This window comes from Danio rerio, chromosome 20, assembly GCF_049306965.1.
Source record: "Danio rerio strain Tuebingen ecotype United States chromosome 20, GRCz12tu, whole genome shotgun sequence".
NCBI lineage: Eukaryota > Metazoa > Chordata > Actinopteri > Cypriniformes > Danionidae > Danio > Danio rerio.
Window position 1 is genome coordinate 55,466,064 of NC_133195.1, and position 23,406 is coordinate 55,489,469.

Genomic DNA, 23,406 nt, shown 5'->3' on the forward strand with positions numbered 1-23,406 from the left:
TATTAACAATTTTCTCTGAAAATATTCCATAGTATTTGTTTTTCCTTGTAGTCAATGGTTACACATGTTCAGCTTTATTTATAGTATCTTCCTATACTAGGGGAAAGCAACTCATAGAGGTTTGTAACCTTTTTTTGTTTTTTATTTTATTTGAGGATTCATTTTCTTTTCACCTTAGTCCCTTTATTAATCCGGGATTGCCACAGCGGAATGAACTGCCAACTTATCCAGCATATGTTTTACACAGCAGATGCCCTTCCAGCTACAGCCCATCTCTGGGAAACATCCATACACACTCATTCACACTCATACACTATGGACAATTTAGCCTACCCAATTCACCTGTACCGTATGTCTTTGGACTGTGGAAACCGGAGCACCCGGAGGAAACCCCCGCCAACGCGAAGAGAACATGCAAACTCCACACAGAAACAACAACTGACCCAGCCGGAGCTCGAACCAGCGACCCTCTTGCTGTAAGGCGACAGCACTACCTACTGCGCCACTGCGTCACCCTTGAGAATCCATAAATTGAATATAAATTTGCGCGTGAAACATCTATTTAAAGCTAATTAATAACAAACTAAAAGCCATACGATCTGCTCTTTAAATACTGAACCATCATCGAGTGTAATCATGAGTGTAAACGTCTTTACATAGAATGGGACAAGTGATAAATCTGATAATTGATGGGCTGCGGCTGGAAGGGTGTAAAACATTTGCCAGAATAGTTGGCGGTTCATTCTGCTGTGGCAACCCTTGATTAAATAAAGGGACTAAGCTGAAGGAAAATGAATGAATGACTGAATATTTATTAGACTTCAAACATCTTCTACTTTATTAAAAAATACATAAACTTATTTTCTGAAAGTATTAATTAGCATTTTAGTCATTTTTGTTGGACTTTTTTGTAATATTTATTTACAATTTTCTCTAAAAATATTCCATAGTATTTGTTTTTTCTTGTAGTCAATGGTTACACATGTTCTGCTTTATTCATAGTATCTTCCTCCACTAGAAGAAAGCAACTCATAAAGGTTTGTAACCTTTTTTTTTTTACTTGGGGATTTATAAATTAAATAAATATAAATTTGTGTGTGAACTGTTCATTTCAAGAGTTCACACTAAGCTGACGATCTATCAAAAGCTTGTTTTGCATGCTGTCCCAGGAGAGAGCCCTGAGCTCAAGGGATCCTTGAGCCTAGGGCTCCCTCCCATTCGCAGAGCGAGAGGAGAGTTTGAGCTCAGGTGGATCTCAAAAACTCTCCGGCTGCAGTAGCTAAGGGAAACACTTGAGAAGAAAGGAGCTAGACAAGTGCCTGACTTACTAAATCTGCTATGCATCATGTATATCTTTGGATGGTGGGAGGAAACTGGGGAACCGGCGAGAAGCCCACGCAGACAAGGGGAGAATATACAAACTCCTCACAGACACACACACCCACCGACCTGGCGGGGACCAGGGCTGGCAGAGTTCTTGCTGTGGGGCTAACAGTGCTAACCTCTGGGCCACCGTGCCGCTAGATCTATGGTAAAGGAGGAAAATGGGGAGGAATGGGGGTTTCTTCCATATGAAGATAAATGTGGACTGAAAACTGGTTATTTATAGTAACTTAGGAATCATATGAATGGAAGATCATGATTAGCTAATGCGAGATCGGCTGTGGTAAATCATAAGCATGTGATCCTCTCGAAATGTATTTATTACCTCACTTACAGCTAATTAACAAACTAAAAGCCATACGATCTGCTCTTTAAATACTGAACCATCATCGAGTGTAATCATGAGTGTAAACGTCTTTACATAGAATGGGACAAGTGATAAATCTAATATAACTGGTAATTGATGGGCTGCGGTTGTGTAAAACATTTGTCAGAATAGTTGGCGGTTCATTCTGCTGTGGCGACCCCTAATAAAATAAAGGGACTATGTTGAAGGAAAATGAATGAATAAATATAATTATTATATAGACTTCAAACATCTTTTACTTAAATAAAAACATACATAAACTATTTTCTGAAAGTATTTTTTTAATGATTTCTTTATTTTTTTGTAATATTTATTAACAGTTTTCTTAAATTTTGCATTTATCAGTTTTATTATAGAATTCACAATAAATATTATAGTATTTTATGTTATTATTTAATTTTATAGTTATAATTAAATATTTATAATATGTTTGTAATTATATTTATAAATGTTTGTTTATAATTATATGTGCTATTCTGGTGCTTTCCAAAAAAGCATTTACTTTTTTGTAATATTTATTAACAATTTTCTCTAAAAATATTTCATTTTTTTATTATACAGATGAAGTCAGAAGTATTAGCCTCCTTGTATATTTTTTCCCCAATTTCTGTTTAACGGACAGCAGACTTTTCCAACACATTCCTGCACATAATAGTTTTAATAACTCATTTCTAATAACTGATTTATTTTCTGTCATGATGGCAGTAAATAATACAGGTGTTTGACTAGATATTCTTTAAGACACTAGTGTTCAGCTTAAAGTGACATTTAAAGGCTTAACTAGGCTAATTAGGTTAACTAGGCAGGTTAGGGTAATTAAGCAAGTCATTGTATAGTGATGGTTTGTTCTGTAGACTATCGAAAAATAGCTTAAAGGTGCAGAAGGTCAGTTCTGTTCTGTTCTGTTATATTGTGTTGTGTTATGAATGGCTTATATGCACAGACGTGTTGTTCAGCCACTGAAATCTCCCGGTGAAAGATTGAGGTGATTATTTTCAGTTTAATAAGGTCCTTTTACAGCATCGATAATGTAGATTTATATTTAGTTTAACAACAAAACATCAGTAAATAGCGCTATTCCACCTAACCTGCTTTATTGAGCTGAAGTTGCTTTTATATTCACATTGGGTCATTTTTGAACAATGACAGCCTTCCTATACTGTTTACCGCTACTCTGAATATTCGCTCTGAAAAAGCATGTAAGTGTGGCAAAGTAATAAATGTAATACCTGCACGGCGCTGACACTAACTAACTGGCGAATGACATGAACTAGTGGGTTGTCTGTCTGCTGGTGTGACGCGGTGCACTTGCGAGCTCTCGATTTCAGGGGGTGTGGCTTTGAATCACAGTCCCTCCCACCGTCCAAAGATAATATTCTAAGCGGTTAGCATTTTGGCAGATCACCTACTGCACCTTTAAAGGGGCTAATTATTTTGTCCTTAAAATGGTTTTGAACTTTTTTTTTTTTACTTTTTTTTATTCTAACCGAAATAAAACAAATAAGACTTTCTCCAGAAGAACAAATATTATCAGACATACTGTGAAAATTTCCTGGCTCTGTTAAACATCATTTGGAAAACAATATTCAAAGGGGGGCTAATAGTTTTGACTTCAACTATATATATATATAATTGTCAAAAACAGGAGAAAACAGGAACAAATGGTCGGTTCAAGCAGGCGGCAAGCAGGATAAACAATAAATCAAGGCAAGGACCAAAACATGGAGAGACTAACAAGAAACAATTCATAATGTTACAGGGTTTGCACCTACAAGACACAGCAAAGTCTCTGTGTGTGTGTGTGTGTGTGTGTGTGTGTGTGTGTGTGTGTGTGTGTGTGTGTGCGTGCGTGCGTGCGTGCGTGCGTGCGTGCGTGCGTGCGTACCTGCGTGCGTGCGTACCTGCGTGCGTGCGTGCGTGCCTGCGTGCCTGCGTGCGTGCGCGCGGTCCATGTAGTCAGACTACCTAGAGTGTGCACCTGCTGTGTGTGCATGTAATAAATGAAGAACCGGAACAGGTGTGTACATGTGGTGCCTGAAGGGAGGTGTAGTTTTTATGGTGGCAGAATTGTAGTCTGAGTGAAAGTGAATGTTCTTTAGCGATCTATAAGATTTAGATCACTGGTGATTGTGACAATTATATTATTATATAGTATTATAGTTTATAATTATACATTTATGTTTATAATTATCTTTATACATGTTTGTTTATATGTGCTATGTTGACTCTTTCCAAAAAAGCTTTAATTTTTTGTAATATTTAAAAAATATATATATTTATTTATATGTAAATATTATAGGATATTATTGTAACCACTAGGGAGTCGAGTGACTATGAATAGAGTATCCAAATTATGTAGAGTAGTCTGACAAGCAATGGTCAAATACAGAAGTAAACGGGAACAAATGATCAAGTGGTTGATTCAGGCCGCAGGCAGGATAAACAATAAAACAAGGCAAGGACCAAAACATGGAGAGACTAACCAGGAAACAATTCGTAATGTTGCAGGGTTTGCACCTACAAGACTCAGCAAAGTCTGTGTGTGTGTGTGTGTGTGTGTGTGTGTGTGTGTGTGTGTGTGTGTGTGTGTGTGTGTGTGTGTGTGTGTGTGTGTGTGTGCGTGTGTGTCTGTGCGTCTGTGTGTGTGCTGTATGGTCCATGTAATCAGACTTTGAGTAGCTTCCGGTTGTGTGTGCGTGTAATCAATGGAGAACTGGAACAGGTGTGTGCATGTGGTGCCTGAAGGGAGTCGTAGTTTTTTTAGTGGCAAAATTGTAGTCTGAGCGAAAATGAATGTTCTTCAGTAATCTATGACGGTTAGATCTTATATTACTTGTTATATAATATTATAGTTTATAATTATACATTTATAATATATTTAGAATTATATTTATTCATGTTTGTTTATAATTATATGTATATAATTATTGTAATATTAACAGTTTTTTCTGATAATAATGCTTTTTAGGTTTATTATTTATTTATTATTATATAATATTACAGTTTATAATTATACATCTATGATATGTTTATAGTTATATGTGCTAGTTTGACACTTTCCAAAGTCATACATAATGATACATAATGATAAAAAGTGACATAATAAATATGCCTTATGAGATGAAAGGTTTGCACCCAAACCACTTAAACCTTTTAAAACAATTATTACACATGTAAAAGCACAATCTAGGAAACGTCCTCTTTTCATTTGTGTTCTTAACACATTGTAAATGTAATGGAAAATCTTTTGTGTGTATTTAAGCTGGAAATCTATCAAATGAAGCCTGTAAAATGCTCATAAGTCTACTCCTAATTCTATAAAAACAACACGGACTGCCGAAGGCGTTGATAAATGTGTTAAAGAGTGTTTTTCCACTGTAATGGACTGCAGTGCTTATTGAATCATTGCGACGTGTTGTTAAATTACAAGCAGAAGTGTTTTATTTTCTCCAGTATATGTGAAGCTTAGAGGTGTGTGTGTGTGTGTGTGTGTGTGTGTGTGTGTGTGTGTGTGTGTGTGTGTGTGTGTGTGTGTGTGTGTGTGTGTGTGTGTGTGTGTGTGTGTGTGTGTGTGTGTGTGCGTGTGTGTGTGTGGCTCTTGACTGTATAAATCAGACACAAAACACAGGGAAATAGTCTAATGTTTCGCCAGCTCTCACCAAACCAAATAAAACGCATTTAGTGTCATGTAAGTGTAACTGCTGGAGAATTTTCATGGCTCACACACGAAAAGAGGCTTTTAGACACTGAAACAATATGAGTGTAAAACAGCTTTTTTTTTTTTTTTTGATTGATTGAAAAAAAATATTTTCTTATAATTTACAAGGAAAAAAAAACACTAAAATATAATTCGGATTAAACTATACTAACTCTGCATCACATTTTATTGTTTTCTTTTCTTTGTAAATTATTTAAAACGACGTTATTTTTTTGTTCAGAAAAGTATTTTAATGAAAACTATTGTCAGGCGTCCATTTAAGGCTGGACTCATTTAATTACGTTTTAAAATACTTTTTTATTTGAAATCCCCAGTGTAGCACCAAAATATACATACATTAAGTGTAATTTTCTGATAATATATTCATTACTTTTAAACTATCACCGCTCATCTTTGCAGAATTGTTGTAATTCAGTCACATTGGAGGGTTTTCGAGCATAAATCGCTTTTTTAAGGTCATGCCTCCAGCATCTCAATTGGATTCAGGTCAGTATTTTGAGTAGGCCAATCTAAAATCTACAATTTGCTTTTCTTTCACCATTCAAAAGTGGAAGTATAGGTTTGGGTTTTGTTTACCCTTAAAAAACAACATATTTTAAAAAATCAATTAATTTAAAAACATTTAATTCATTTCAAACAAGAATCATTTAATTACATTTTAAAATCCTTTATTTAAGATTTCCAGTGCAGCACCAAAATAAACATACATTAGGTGTAATTTTCTGATATCATATTCATTACTTTTATACTATCACCGCTCATCTTTGCAGAATTGTTATAATTCAGCCACACTGGAGGGTTTACAAGCATAAGTCGTCTTTTTTAAGGTCATGCCTCCAGCATCTCAATTGTATTCAGGTCAGGATTTTGACTAGGCCACTCCAAAATCTTTATTTTGCTTTTCTTTCGCCATTCATTAGTAAACTTGCTGGTGTGCTTTGGAGTTCGCTTAAGCTTGAGGTCACTTACAGATAACTGGACACTCTCCTTCAAGATATTGTAACACTTTTTTACACAGTAATTTTGTATTTTGCTTTCCATTAATAATAAAAACCTTTATTTAAAAACCTTGTATTAATTTCATGCTAGAATAATTTGATTACATTTTAAAATACTTTATTATTTAAGATTCCGAGTGTTGCAGCAAAATATGCATACGTTAAGTGTAATTTTGTGATACATCTTTACTGTTATACAGTACTATCACTGCTCATCTTTGTAGAATTGCTGTAATTCAGCCACATTGGAGGGCTTTTAAAGAATAAATTGCCTTTTTTAAGGTCATGCCCTTAGCAGCTCAATTAGGTTTAGGTCAGGACTTTGACTAGGCCACTCCAAAATCTTAATTTTGCTTTCCTTAGTGAGCTTTCTGGTGTGCTTAGGAGTTTGCTTCAGCTTGAGATCACTTGCAGATTACTGGACACTCTCCTTCAGGATATTGTAACCCTTTTTCCCACAGGGCTGTACAATTAGTTTTTTTTCCCACTTAATAATAAAAACTTTCATTTAAAAACATTGTATTAATGTCAGGCAAGAATCGTTTAATTACATTTTGAAGTACTTTATTATTTAAGGTTTCCAGTGTAGCACCAAAATATGCATAATGCAAATATGCATTGTGTAATTTTTGGATATGATATTCTTTAATATACTATTCTATACTATCACCGCTCATCTTTGCAGAATTGTTGTAATAAGGCCACACTGGTGGGTTTTGAGCATAAATCACCTTTTTTAAGGTCATCCCTCAAGCATCTCAATTAGGTTCAGGTCAGGACTTTGACTTGGCCACTCCAAAATCTAAATTTTGCTTTTCTTTCGCCATTCAGAAATGGAAGTATGTTTTTGGGTTTTGTTTTCCCCTAATAAAAGCAATTAATTTAATAAAAGCTATTAATAAAAAAAACTATTCATTTAAAAACATTGTATTCCTTTCAAGCATGAATCATTTAATTACATTTTAATTATGTGTAACACCAAAATACTGTATGTGTACAATAAGTATAGTTTTCTGATATCATATTCTTTATTGTTATACTGTACTATCACCACTCATCTTTGCAGAATTGTTGTAATTCAGCCACATTGGAGGGTTTTTAAGAATAAATTGCCTTTTTTAGGGTCATGCCTCCAGAATCTCAATCAGATTCAGGTCAGGACTTTGACTAGGCCACTCCAAAATCTTTATTTTGCTTCTTCCGCCATTCACAAGTGGACTTGGTTGTTTACTTTGGATTTCGTTTCAGCTTAAGGTTACTTACTGATGCCTGTACACTACTTCAGGATATTGTAACACTTTCACACAGGGATGTATAGTTTTGAGTTTGTTGTTTTTTTGTAAGGTTTATAAAAACCTTATTTTAAAAACATCATAATCATCAGTGGTTAGGTTACAGATTTTCAGCATTTAAAATATCTTCTTCATCTTCTGTATTTAACAGGCAAAAGAATCTCAAAGCTGGGATAGTTCAATTGATTGTTTAATTCTGTCATTTACTCACGCATTTCAAACCTTTGTGAGCTTCTGTATTCTGCTGAACACTAAAAAAGATATTTTGAAGAAAGCTGAAAACCCGGTAACTATTGACTTGCATAATAGAAAAACTAAATGCTGTGGAAGTCAATGGTTACAGGTTTCCAACATTTTTCAAAACATCTTTTTTTGTTTTCAACAGACGAAAGAAACTCATAAAGGCTTTAAACAACAGTCAAAACGAAGAAGGAATTTAAATTTTTGCGTGAACTGCCCCTTTAAGTCTGCAAATGTCTTTTGGATACAGAAACGCACACTAATTTATCTGAAGGAGCTACTTTTTCAAGCCGTCTCGCGCGGGTCAGAGGGACGTTCGACTGCCTCTTTAAATAGCAGAGCAACATCTGACTTTAAATCCTGGGCCAGATGGGATTTCTCCATGTGATCATAAAAGCTCTGAGGACTGTTCACAAATCAAGCGCTGCAGTATTATGTTAAGCTTTTGCACTGTTATTGTTATTGCATGTTTGCACATACAAACGTAATTCACAACTTTTGCGAAGGAGAGTCTGAGATTGACACCGAGGCTCAGACGGACAATTTATGCGCACATTATGAGGCCGGCGGTGGTGAGGATCGCTGATAAAACAAACCGTTTTCCATGCACGGATGGTGATTGAGCTGTGTTAATGTGTGCGTGTTGTAAAATAATCACGTAAACTCAGAGACAGTATTAGCCGTGTTTGTGTGTGTGGGTGCGTGTGTATGTTACTTGAATAAGGTCATACATTTCTAATTACATATGTAATGTAAATGTGAAAACACATGTATTTAAATTATTTTCTAATGACTTTGTCTGAAATGTAACTTGAGTAGTCAATAAGTGATTCAATTCCTTGATTAAATACTTTTATAAATACATGGATCTCAATGAGGATCTGTCTGTCTGTCTGTCTGTCTATTGTTCTATCTTTCTATCTATTGTTCTATCCATCTATCCATCTGTCTGTATTCTCACACACAGATGTGTATATACAGTGCTCTGTTAAATTTGATTTATTTCTCAGTAAACATTATATTTGTGGGTGCGTTCAAACAATATTTGTTTTATGAAACTTTTTTTGCGTTTTTATTAAATCGTTTTATATATAATAATATAAAGGTTTGGTCCATGAACAACATTAGGAGCAAGAAGAGACTACATTTAAACCCAAGTTATTGCAATAAAATTTTCAATGAAATTTGACTTTTTTTTATGTTTCTTTAGATTTTTTCAGTTCATTAAAATTATATTCAATATTTTTCCTACCTGTCGTTCTATCTGTCCGTCTGTTGTTTTGTCTGTCATTCTCTCTGGCTGTCGTTCTGTCTGTCATTCTGTCTGTCTGTTGTTCTGTCTGTCTGTTGTTCTGTCTGTCATTCTCTCTGTCTGTCGTTCTGTCTGTCTGTTGTTCTGTCTGTCATTCTGTCTGTCTGTTGTTCTGTCTGTCATTCTCTCTGGCTGTCGTTCTGTCTGTCATTCTGTCTGTCTGTCATTCTCTCTGGCTGTCGTTCTGTCTGTCATTCTGTCTGTCTGTTGTTTTGTCTGTCATTCTGTGTGTTTGTCTGTCGTTCTGTCTGTCTGTTGTTCTGTCTGTCGTTCTGTCTGTCATTCTGTCTGTCTGTTGTTCTGTCTGTCATTCTGTCTGTCTGTTGTTCTGTCTGTTATTCTGTCTGTCTGTTGTTCTGTCTGTCATTATGTCTGTCTGTTGTTCTGTCTGTCATTCTGTGTGTTTGTCTGTCGTTCTGTCTGTCTGTCGTTCTGTCTGTCATTCTCTCTGTCTGTCGTTCTGTCTGTCATTCTGTCTGTCTGTCAATCTGTCTGTCATTCTGTCTGTCATTCTGTCTGTCATTCTGTCTGTCTGTCAATCTATCTGTCATTCTGTCTGTCGTTCTGTCTGTCATTCTGTCTGTCTGTTGTTCTGTCTGTTGTTCTGTCTGTCATTCTCTCTGTCGTTCTGTCATTCTGTCTGTCATTCTGTCTGTCTGTTGTTCTGTCTGCCATTCTGTCTGTCTGTTGTTTTGTCTGTCATTCTGTGTGTTTGTCTGTCGTTCTGTCTGTCTGTTGTTTTGTCTGTCGTTTTGTCTGTCATTTTGTCTGTTTGTCGTTATGTCTGTCTGTCTGTCTGTCGTTATGTCTGTGTGTCTGTATGTCGTTCTGTCTGTCTATCTGTCTGTCATTCTGTCTGTCGTTCTGTCTGTCTGTTGTTTTGGTTGTCTGTCTCTGTCCTTCTGTCAGTCTGTGTGTGTCTGTCTGGTGTTCTGCTTGTCTGTCTGTAGTTACGTCTGTGTGTGTGTCTGTCTGTTGTTCTGTCTGTCTGTCGTTCTGCCTGTCTTTTTGTCTGTTGTTCTGTCTGTTGTTCTGGCTGTCGTTCTGACTGTCTCTGTTGTTCTGTCTGTCTGTCGTTCTGTCATTCTGTCTGTCTGTTGTTCTGTCTGTCATTCAGTCTGTCTGTCGTTATGTCTGTGTGTCTGTCTTTGTTGTTCTCTGTCGTTCTGTCTGTGTGTCTGTCTGTCTTTGTTGTTCTCTGTCGATCTGTCTGTCTGTCTGTCTGTCGTTCTGTCTTGTTCTGTCTGTCTGTCTGTCGGTTGTTTTGTCTGTCATTCTGGCTGTCATTCTGTCATTCTATCTTTTTCGTTCTGTCTGTCGTTCTTTCTGTCTGTCGTTTTGTCTGTCTTTATTTCCTCTCTCTCTCAATCTCTATTTATATATTGGGGGGGACCCCGCGTGATTAGGGGGCCCCACGTCGTCGCGATTATCAGTAATTGAAAATCCGTCTACCGCAATAATCAAACTCTTGGGAACAACTGTGGTCGGAACCAAAGTTCACAGGTCTGTGTTCTCTGAACTCCTCTCAAGCGGTGGACGTCTTCATCCTGATTGGTTGCCGCCGAACCGCATCATAGCTTATACCATAAAGTTGACTTGATTTCAACTCTCCTCGACGCCCACACAGGGGAAGACGCGCCGCGCTGTTCCTCGCCGCCGGTTCTCATTAAAAATGAATGACTTCTGGCTACTTTCAAGCTCTCACCGCTTTCGGTTTGTGATCGCTCCTCAGTTTGTGAAGGCTTCCCCATGTTGTCGCTCCACCCCGCCCCCTTTGCCGCTCCTCAGTTTGTGATCGCTCCTTAATTTGTAATCGCTCCTCAATTTGTGAAGGCTTCTCCGTGATGTCGCTCCACTTTGCCTCCCTTCCTTGCTCCTCAATTTGTGATCGCTTCCCCACGTTGTCCCACCCAACTGGGGGCCCCGTCAGTGATCCCTGCAGGGGGGCCTCCACATTTTGCGCTACGCCACTGGGTATGTGAACGTACATGTTTACTTTTCATTCTAAGCATTCAGTGTCCGCAGTTTAATTCACCATATTTAACTGTTTTAGCTGAAATCATTGCTGCAATCAAACACCAGTATTGTGTCAGAATCAGCACAGCGTGAACTAACCTGATATGACATGAGAACTGCAGAGTCCAGCATTTTTAATTAGGTCCTCACTCCATTCAGCTCTTCTCATGGCTGTTAGACAAAGATGTCTGCAGTTGGCATTAAAGCAGTGTGGTGTACGCTAAAATTTAAGTTTTGTAATTTTGGACTTTTGAATTTGGCATCCTACCGCAAAACACGACGTGTTTGCTATTGCAACCGGTCTCTTTTTGCAACCAGTATGCACGGTTGACCTGACGTAGGTTGGTAATTTCCTTATAGCTGTGTTTGCGTGTGTGTCTTGTATTCCTTGTGTTGTGATTACTGTATGTTACCAAATGTCCCCACAAGTATAGCAATACCAATACATTCTGACCCACAATCACATGCACATACACCCACACACATGGACACACTCTGACACAATCACACACACATGGACACAATCAGGGCGAGGCAGTGGCGCAGTAGGTAGAGCTGTCGCCTCACTGCAAGAAGGTCGCTGGTTCGAACCTCAGCTCAGTTGGCGTTTCTGTGTGGAGTTTGCATGTTATCCCTGCCTTCGCGTGGGTTTCCTTCAGGTGCTCCGGTTTCCCCCACAGTCCAAAGATATGCAGTACAGGTGAATTGGGTCGGCTAAATTGTCTGTAGTGTATGAGTGTGTGTGTGTGTATGTGTGTGTGGATGTTTCCCAGAGATGGGTTGTGGCTGGAAGGGCATCCGCTGCGTAAAAACTTGCTGGATAAGTTGGCGGTTCATTCCGCTGTGGCGACCCCGGATTAATAAAGGGACTAAGCCGACAAGAAAATGAATGAATGGACACAATCACATCCACAAACACACTCAATTGCACAATCACACACACATGGACACAATCGCATCCACAATAACACTCAATCGCATCCACACACAATCACGTTCACACACACATACAATCACACGCAATCACGTTCACACATACAATTACATTCACACACACATACACATACACACAATCACACAAACACACTCAATCACATCCACACACAATCATGACAATACACATATACTATACACACACACATACACACAATCACACAAACACACTCAATCACATCCACACACAATTATGACAATACACATATACTATACACACAAACACACACACATACACACAGTCACACAAACACACTCAATCACATCCACACACAATCATGACAATACACATATACTATACACACACACATACACACAATCACACAAACACACTCAATCACATCCACACACAATCATGACAATACACATATACTATACACACACACATACACACAATCACACAAACACACTCAATCACATCCACACACAATCATGACAATACACATATACTATACACACACACACACACACACACACACACACAGAGTCACTAGTTCTGTCTCTTTATTAGCCTTTCAGAAACCAGACCAGAAACAAAATCTGCTGTAACACACACACACACACAATCACACACAAACATACACACACACACACACACACACACACACACAATCTCACACAAACATACACACACACACACACTAAAGTTCTGTCTCTTTATCAGCCTGTCAGAAACCAGAGCAGAGAAACATTTTCACTTTTTTTTGCTGCAATAGTTGATCGTGCGGCGGTAACTCATCCTCGGATCTATAACACACACTAATAGTAATGTCACGAGGCTCTAATATCTCTGGATGGATTATTGTGTAAATCCTGGAATAGTTTCACACTGACATTATGCGCATTATGGCCATGTGAAGTGCAGCTCTGACAGCCAGAGTCCATAAATGGAGCAGTTTTTTGATGCGCAGATCTCCATAAAACACACTCATCCGGCTGATATCTGGAGCCAGTCAATGTATACAAGCTGTAAATCCAAAGCTCTTCGCGCTCTGTTTATTGTTGGATGCCAAATTTCACCCCGCTCACATTTTTCAGGGCGAAAAAAGGGCTTGGCAGAACTACATTAAGCGGACTCAGAGAAGGTCTCGCAGGCCAAAAGATGTGTGTTTCACCATTCATCACCGCCTTATGATGAGCTGAACACGAGATGAAGGAGAGAAAAGGAGACGCTGAAATGCTTTTCAATGATTATGAACGTTTTGAAGCTGTTTCTCTATTGCTATAAAAGCAGATTTCACAGCATATCTGGATCATTTTTGCTGTAAAGGCTAAATGTATCAAAAATGTGATCAATAATAAAAGTTTTTTTTTTTAATTGTTTAAATAATCAAATATATTTTTGAAATTATATTTATAAACTTATTTATTTATTTATTTATTTACACCAATAAAAAAAGGTTTAAAACTTTCATAATCATGTAGCATTAAAAGGAAATAAATTATCACAAAATCCTTTGATGCATTAAAATAAACAAGTAAATAAATTTACCAACTAACTTGCATACCTACTTAGTAACTAACTAACTAACTTATCTTACAAATTTGCTTTCTAACTTACTAACTTCCTCACTAACCTACTTACTAACCAACTTAATTATTAACTTACTAACTAACTTACCAACTCACTAATTTACTAACAAACTAACTCTCTAACTTACAAACTTACTAACTTACTGACTAACTCACTAACTTACTGACTAACTAACTCAGTAACTTACTAAAATACTCACTAACTAACTTACTACATAACTAACTTACTACATAACTAACTCACTAACTTACTACATAACTAACTCACTAACTTACTACATAACTAACTCACTAACCTACTACATAACTAACTCACTAACCTACTACATAACTAACTCACTAACCTACTACATAACTAACTCACTAACCTACTACATAACTAACTCACTAACTTACTACATAACTAACTCACTAACTTACTACATAACTAACTCACTAACTTACTACATAACTCACTAACCTACTACATAACTAACTCACTAACTTACTACATAACTAACTCACTAACTTACTACATAACAAACTCACTAACTTACTACATAACTAACTCACTAACTTACTACATAACTAACTCACTAACTTACTACATAACAACTCACTAACTTACTACATAACTAACTCAATAACTTACTACATAACTAACTCACTAACCTACTACATAACTAACTCACTAACTTACTACATAACTCACTAACTTACTACATAACTAACTCACTAACTTACTACATAACTAACTCACTAACTTACTACATAACTAACTCACTAACCTACTACATAACTAACTCACTAAGTAGCCACCTACTAACTTACTAATTTACTGACTAACTTACTAAATAACTAACTCTCTAACTCTAACTCACTTACTAACTAACTTACTAACTAACTCAGTAACTTACTAAATTACTCAATAACTTTCTACATACCTAACCCAATAACTTACTAACCTACTAAGTAACTTACTAACTTACTTACTAACTTACTAAATACCTAATTTACCAACTAACTTACTACCTCACTAACTTGCTAGCTTAACACAGACTAACTTATCAACTTACTAGCTAACAAATGTACTCACTAACTTACTGACTAATTTACTAACTTACTAACTTCCTGACTTAATAACTTACTAATTTTCTTATAAACTTATGAACTTACTAAAAAACTTACTGACTAACTTGCTAACTCACTTACTCACTAACTTACTAACTTTCTGACTAACTCACTAACTTACTAACTAGCTAGGTAACCAACTTACTAACTTATCAACTTACTAGCTTACAAACATACTCACTAACTTACTACCTTACCAACTTACTAACTTACCAACTAACTTACTAACTCACTAACTTACTAACTCACCAATTTACTAACTAACTTACCAACTAACTTTCTACCTTACCAGCTTACTAACTCACTAACTTACTGTGTAACTTACTAACTAACTAACTTTCTGACTAACTCACTAACTTGCTAGCTTCACAACTTACTACCTTATCAACTTACGAGCTTACAAACATACTAACTTACTACCTTACCAACTTACAAACTTATCAACTTACGAGCTTACAAACATACTAACTTACTAACTTTCCAACTTACTAACTTACCAACTAACTTACTACCTTACCAGGTTACTGACTAACTTACTCACCAACTTACTGTCTAACTTACTAACTCACTTCCTGACTTACTAACTCACAAACTCACTAACTTATTAAATTACTAACTTATAAAAAAAAACGTATACTATCAAAAATATATATAGATAATAAAATGTTTTTAATCTTTTTCAAAAATGTATGAATGATCAAATATATTTTTAAAGGCAAAATGTATAATCAATGTAATAAAATCTATTTTAAATGTTTTTAAAAAAAATGCATTAATAATACAGTATATATTGGAAATAATATTTATTTATTTATTTTAATGCATTAAAGGCCTTGGATTTTGATCATTTATTTCCTTTAGTAAAGATGTTTGAAGAGAAAAAACTATAGAATTAAATGCTAAATGTTTATAAAAGTTTTAAAGCTTTTTCTCCATAGGTATAAAACTAATAAAAGCATATTTTACAGTATATCTGGATTATTATTGTTGAAAAAGCTAAAATCTCATCAAAAATGTGATTCATTTTGAAAATGTTTTTAAAAATGGATAAATAATAAAAACTATTTTTGAAATCTTTTTAAAAAAATGTTATGTGCATATATATTTATATATAATATATATATATATACTACATGGATTATGAACGTTTTTTTTCTATTGGTATAAAAGCATATTTCAATGCAAATGTTATTTTGTTGAAAAATGTATAATCAAAAAGGTAATAAAATATACACTTAAAATGTAAAAAAAAATTATAAATAATGAAATATGTATTTCTAATTTTATTTATTTATTTATTTTATTATGAAATGCCACATGGATAATTATGAAAGTTTTTAAGCTTTTTTTTCTACTATAAAAGCAGTAAAATCATTTTTAACCGCATATTTTGGATTATTTTGTTAAAATAATGCATTGCTATTAATAAAATCATTTTTTATTAAGTTATTCAATTAAAAATAATTTTGTTTGGATTGTGATCTTTTTTTTATCAAGGGGGAAGTTTGAGGAAATGTATAAAATGAAATGCTGCAATGATTTAATTATTTTTCACAGCAGATTTGTTTCTTGAAAAGGCTAAATGTACAATCATTGTAATAAATGTTTTTCAAAAATTAATAATAAAGAAAATACACATTTATTTACTTTTAATGTATGCATTAAAATCTTTACATAAATTAAAATCATTGCAGTTGGATTTTGATGTTTTATTTCCTTTTATAAAGATTTTTTTACAAACAGGAGACTCTATGAATGATTATGAAAGGTTTGAAAGCTTTTTCTTTAGTATAAATCCGTTTCACAGCCCTCTGAGTTATTTTGTTGACAGGCAATTAAAATTAAACATGTATTTAAAAACTGAATACTAATAAATAACAAAATATATTTTTTTCATATATATATATATATATATATATATATATATATATATATATATATATATATATATATATATATATATATATATATGTATTATTTTTAATACATTTAGTTTAAAAATGTATTGCATTAAGATCATTTGTTTTTATTTTATGAAGGGGCTGTACCAGATGGGAAGAATAAAACGAAACTCTTAAATTAAATGTTATTAAGTTTAAAGGTTTTCTGAAGTATAACACCATCTTTCACAACAAATCTGAATTATTTTGATGGAGGTTAAAAAAATAAAACCATTAAAAAGCAAAAGTAAAAAGGCAAAATGTACAATCAAAAAGTACTAAATATATGAACAAAAATAATACACATTTCGAAAATTATTTTATTTTAAATACAGCATTAAAAAATGTGACAATGTGCCACCCTTAATATTTTCTTCTTTAAATGCAAGTTATTATTATTGGATTGTTTTTCATTTAGTTTTTTATATTAGTCAACACTAATGATTGTATAACTGTACTTTCCATGACGGTACACAAATAAATAAATAAAATAGGTTTGAGCTATAGGCCTATGCACCATGATAGAGTACAAAAGCTGACCATTAAATAATTAACTAATAATAATTTGTTATTTAATTGTTTATTAAGTATTAAATAATGTTTGCAAATTATCTTATGTAGACTTTCTCAATAATATGAGTTGTTTGTGTAACTCTTTCCTGCAATGATGAAAAGCTCTTGACCATAATATATTGCGCAATGTACAGCCGACAATTAACCATAGCGAGAATTATGGTGCAAGCGTTGATTACTGTATCATGATTTTTAAACAACCCATATTTTAATAGAATATATGCATTATTTAAATAAGAAATACTAAATATTTCATTCAAAATAGTACAATAAAGCTTGATGGATTTTATTATAAATTAATTTTGCTTAGTGCAATGATGTTTTCCATAAACACGCCACGTGATCTAGAAGAATCAGTCGTTTATTTACATGTTCAGTGCAAATACTTACAGACAAATATAATACAATCAAGTTTATCAACGTCATTCAAATCCCAAATCGTCAGAAGTGGTTCGGTTAAGGCAGATGCGATGCTTTCCGTTCACAAATAAAAATAAAAAGTCTCTGTTTCACAATGGAAGACGGGGGCTCATGTAGGCCTGTGTGTGTATGTTTGTGTCTCTGTCCCGTAAAACGCGTTAATTGTGTGTTTGAGGTGTTCACATCGGAAGATGATTCGGATCTGGTTCACATCAGAAGATTCCGTTTCTCACAGCAGCATTTGTGTGGCTGTGTTCGGTTCTGTTGTGGGGTTTGTGCTGGATGTGTCCTGCGTGCTGACAGGCAGAGGTCCAGGAATAATCACACTGGCTTTGTTGAGGTCAGAAATGTCCACGTCGCTTTTGTCTTCCGGTCCGTCTTCAAATTCGGATTCGCTCGGTTCGGTTTCGCATTCGGAATCGTCGCGTTCCTTTTGTTCAGTTTCGGCTGCGGATTTGTCCGGTTGCTCTTTCTCTTTGTCCTTCTGCGCTTGTGCTTCTTTGGAATGCCTCCATTTCATCCTCCGGTTCTGAAACCAGACTTTCACCTAAGATAATAATAAAATATTTAACTTACACGCATACATGTACATTTTATTTTAAATCATTTAATTGCTCACTGAAGAAAATATTCATCGCATTGGGCCGAAGATAAATAAACAAATGAAGTTGAGCATTACTACATTTTGTTTGTTCAAATTCAGCCCATTTAAATGGTGTGCAACCACTTTCATCCTTTGGTTCTGAAACCAGACTTCTAAAACAATAATAAATATATACTTAAATTTGCATGCATTTAATTATGCACTGAAAAAAATATTCATTGGATTTACTCATTTTTATAGATAAGTGGTTGCAATTTTTTTATAAGGGCTGAATTTAAACAAATTAAGTTGAGCATTACTCAATTTTGTTTGTTTAAATACAGCCCATGGTTTGCAACCACTTTCATCCTTCGGTTCTGAAACCAGACTTCCAACATAATAATAAAATATACTTAAATTTGCATGCATTTAATTCATTTTAAACCATTTAATTATGCACTGAAAAAAATATTCATTGCATTTATTTATTTTTAAAGGTAAGTGGTTGCAAAATAATTATGGGCTAAATTTAAACAAATTAAGTTGAACATTACTGCATTTCATTTATTTAAATTCAGCCAATATGAATTGTTTGCAACCACTTATCTTTAAAAAGATTTAGCAAATCCAAATAATCTTTTTCTTTTAGTGTGGCTTTACGCATTGTACAATATATGTAGATAGATATGTCAAACAAATGTTTTTGTTACTTCAATAAAACAAGTTAGTCATGTTTCACTATTTTCTTAAGTTCTACAAAGTGTAACTTTCATTAAATCAGTCAAACGGACTAAAATATTAATGACTAGAAAAGTTCATTTAATTCAACTAAAGTAAGCAAAATTGTTTTTACAGTGTAGTATTTATAATATGTGCACTTTAAAATTTATATGATCTATTAGTCATTATGAAAACATGTTTTTGTTACGTTGAAATTAATTAATTAGTGATTTATTCCGCTTTTGACATGTTTGTTTGTGTCAATTACATATTATTTAATAAAATATTATCTCCAAAGAATGTGTGCATAATTCAATGTAAAGTGTGTTAATGATTTTCAGTGATGAATGAAATCACTTTATATTGAAGAGAGACAGACATCCAGTTTCCAAACTTTTCTGTAAAGTTTTGAAACTCTCTTATCGCCTTCCTAATGCTGGTGTCCTGTCATTTTCGATATCAAATAAAACACAAGCTCTTGCCCAATGTCCTAAATTAGGACGTTTTGAAACGAAACAACTTGAACCCCTCCCGCGTTTGCAATAATTCGTTATAATTGACTTTCATTTCTCTAGAAATGTGTGGTGTCGCAATGCTGCAGCTTTTTATTTTTTTTTACAAAGCACTCCAGATGGCATGTGCTTATCATTTAAGTGCGAGAACATTACCTGTAAATGCACAAATAAATAACACCATGAAAAATACACTAGATCTGCTAATTATCTGAATTAATATCACCACGCATTTCATAAAATACACCAAATTGTAAGTTACGCTCACCTGTGCGTCAGTGAGTCCCAGCATCGCAGCCAGTTGTTTTCTGTCCGGTTTTGTGACGTACTTTTGTATCTCGAAGCGTTTCTCCAGGCCTTTCCGCTGCAGGTTGGAAAACACAGCTCTGGACCAGGATCTTTTCCTCTTGTACGTCTGTGGCATTGTGTCTTTGGAAAGCACCGCATACGGCCCTGTTTGGTTCAAACCACACAATCGCCATTAGAACGGAGCAGAAATGCATTGCACAATGCACCAACTTTGTCTTAAATGCATGCTATTTAATTATGCATGTGCAAAATAATCACTTATACACGTGCAGTCAGAGTCAAAAGAAGGACATTTCGTCCACACACGTTCTGTCTGATTTAGTTACTTATTTTGGCTCAACTGGGGAGTTTCTACACTACCTGGGAAGGTGTCTTGAAACTGATGTTGCCCTGATTGTCTGGCGGCATTGCCTATCGAACCCATCAGGGAGGAGGTTTCGCTCATGGTCGGGTCTATGGACGCGAAGTACGGGCTGGCAGACACATGGACTGCAGACTGCCGATTCGGACTAACAATCGACGTGAGATCTGTTACAGAAAAACACAAAGAGTTCCCATTAACCCCGTGCATTTATGCATTTAAATTGGCTAATGAATTCGCAAGCAGTGTCACTGCACAGGAGGACGCGTTTGAACTACATTCACTCAAAATAAAAAGTCTTGTTCAAACTACTTATTTAAAATGAGCTGAATCAACACAATTATTAAGGGTTTTTGGAGGGGCAACTTAATTGTTTAAAGTTCAATCTACTTAAATTTGTTAAAATCATTTAAGTTAACTTAATAGATTTGTGTTGCGATGGCATGAAGGAATTACTGTATGTGTAACCCTGCATTAACACTTAAAACTGCTTGTTCACACTAATTTAAAATGAATCGACACAATTCTTACCTTTTTTGTAGGGGAAAACTTTAATTGTTTAATTCACTTAAATTTGCAAAAATGATTAGGTTAACTTAATTGATTTTTGTTGGGACAATTGTGTAAAACCCATCATTATTTTTTCAATCTAACTTGGGTTGCTGAGCTGTGTAAATAAAACAACAACAACTAAGATTAAATTAGCGTCTTACCTCTCAACGATGGAGACTCTTTTGACTTCGGCTCGAAGTCTGTGGATAATATCCGATCAATGCCGAACTTGAGGTCTTTACTTGTCGGCGGGGGGGCGTTTATCGCGGCTCTGGATGTCAAGTGTATTCCGTGCCGGAGGTACGCGGGGTGTAAACGCGCGTCCGGGGTTACCGGCGACGGCCGAAGCGGAGACCCTGACGAATGAACCTGCGCACGGGCCCCAATATGAGCCATGAGCGAAGACGATCCCTGGATGTTTTCAGCATCTCCAACATGCAGTATATCAGCAATGCAGAACGAGGGTTTCTTCATGCTATCCACCGCAAAACCAGCCGAACAATACGCAGTCCACAGGCTAAAGTTCGATGCGTAAAACGGGTTGAGTCCCGTTGTGTACATCCTGACAGGAAAAGGCGAAACTTCTGAACAGAATCTCGAACAACTGCATGTAATGAGCACGAGCAGACGGTCAAGTTTAAGGAGTTGCCCTCTCTTGCGTCGCTCCTCAAGTATGAAACTCCAGACGGGGGTCCGAACTGCTCTAAGCTAGAGTTATTGCGTTATTGATTGGCTCTTTCTGAGCCAATGGAAGTTGACAGAACGACCCAAACACGCCCCAAAGACGATGAGTTTGACCGAGAGCACGTCCATTAATGCCCTTCGTGTTTGTTAAATGGATATGAATAGACATTAAAACAGATAAGTTGTCGCTTTAATTGAATTTTAAAAATCATTAATCAAATTGTAAGATTATCTAAAGTATAATGTAGAAATAATATTATTTTAATACAAATTAAATACAATTTCCAAAGGCTTTGGGTAAACATTTCGTCCAATAAATTTAATTAACAACAAAATTAACCCATGCGCCACTTGGTTTTGTTCAAAATAAGGTTGAGAAAGCAAGTACATTTTATATGTATTTTCAAATAACCATTTATTCTAATAGATGCATTATATTTATACAAAAAAAAAGTTTCATTTAGATTAACACACAATATACTTCAAATAGAAAAAATACTGTTTTACACGCATGTGTGCATTCTCTTCAGTGCCGACCGTGTTTTTATTTTTTATTATTATTTTTTTATTATTATGCTAACAAACTATGATTAAAAAATGATCCACAATCAAATGCTAACACTCCGACTCGTGTGTGTGTGTATGTGTGTGTGTTTTCTGCTCTGTGGAATTAGGAAACAGGAGTTTCTCGATGCAGGTCATCCTGTTTTTGATGAGCTCTGATTCAGGCTAAATGAGCGGATATTCCTGCAAGATTTAGGCCAAAAATAGAAGATGCTTTAGTATTTTAGGATACAGCAGAGCACCCTTATTTCCTCCGACTCACAGAGGTGGAACTTTATAATGACTGTTAGCACTTCCTTTTTTCAATATTTGTGCAACTTTATCTCAACTCGCAAGTCGCACGGTGACGCAAATCCGTCCTTATGCTTATAATAAACAGAGGAAATCTATTCTCCGCTGAAACGAAAACACAATTAACTACTGAGGCGATACTTCATCCATATGCACATGACAACTTTACATTGCTGTGCCAAAAATAGAGCGTGCTGGAAAGACGAAAACAGATTTGAAGAAAAAAAAATGCATGTATATAGATAAGCCACATATGCATGACAACTTTACATTACTGGCAAAAAATAGAGCGCTTTACACAATGCATTAAAAACCACAACATATATTAAAAATTAAAATGCATCTATAGAAATAATCTAAATTTGTTACAATGCATTAAAAACAACAACAGATTTTGAAAGTTAAAATGCATAGATGGAAAAATCTACATATTCATGACGACTTTACATTACCGTGCCCAAAAACAAAGCGCTTTTCACATGCTGGGCGAACAAAAACGGATATTGAAAATTAAAATGCATATATAGAATTATTAATAAAAAAATTCACAATGCATTAAAAACAACAACAGATTAAATAAGCTCATGCATATAGAAATAATCCTGACAATATGCATGAAACTTTGTGCCAAAAAAAGAGCGTTTTCATAATTCATTGAAACAACAGCAGATTTAATGCATATATAGAAATAATCCACATGCATGACAACTTTACATTACTGTCAAACAAATTAGAGCGCTTTTCACAATGCATTAAAAACACAAACATATTTAATGCATATAAAGAAATAATTCACATATTTACATGGGCTTTTCACATGCTGGATGAACAAAAACTGATATTAAAAAATAAAATGCATATAGAAATAATAATAAAAAAATCACAATACATTAAAAACAACAACAGATTAAAAATCTTAATGCATTTATGAAATA

At 35.0% G+C, this 23,406-nt stretch overlaps 1 protein-coding gene across 3 annotated transcripts; it reads right to left on the bottom strand.

The window, feature by feature from the left end:
- Window positions 1–17,820: 17,820 nt before the first annotated feature.
- On the bottom strand, window positions 17,821–21,598 carry hlx1 (H2.0-like homeo box 1 (Drosophila)). Of its 3 annotated transcripts, none has more exons than NM_212701.2 (4): window positions 21,094–21,598; window positions 20,380–20,547; window positions 19,979–20,163; window positions 17,821–18,442 (listed from the first exon to the last, which is right to left on the bottom strand). In NM_212701.2, the coding sequence occupies exons 1-4, from the start codon at window positions 21,491–21,493 to the stop codon at window positions 18,125–18,127; spliced, it is 1,071 nt and encodes a 356-aa protein (NP_997866.2). In that variant the 5' UTR covers window positions 21,494–21,598; the 3' UTR covers window positions 17,821–18,124. The 3 variants fall into 3 exon arrangements, with proteins under 3 accessions (NP_997866.2, NP_001418073.1, NP_001418074.1); NM_001431144.1 differs by having other exon boundaries at window positions 20,377–20,547; NM_001431145.1 differs by lacking the exon at window positions 20,380–20,547.
- Window positions 21,599–23,406: the final 1,808 nt, after the last annotated feature.

Excerpts from the sequence above, each read along its gene's own strand:
- hlx1 (NM_001431144.1), bottom strand. The coding sequence starts at position 21,493 with ATGTACACAACGGGACTCAACCCGTTTTACGCATCGAACTTTAGCCTG. Across the intron at positions 20,164-20,376 it reads TCAAGACACCTTCCCAGGTA|GGCCGTATGCGGTGCTTTCC; the intron begins GTGTAGAAACTC and ends TGAACCAAACAG. Across the intron at positions 18,443-19,978 it reads TGGGACTCACTGACGCACAG|GTGAAAGTCTGGTTTCAGAA; the intron begins GTGAGCGTAACT and ends TTATTATCTTAG.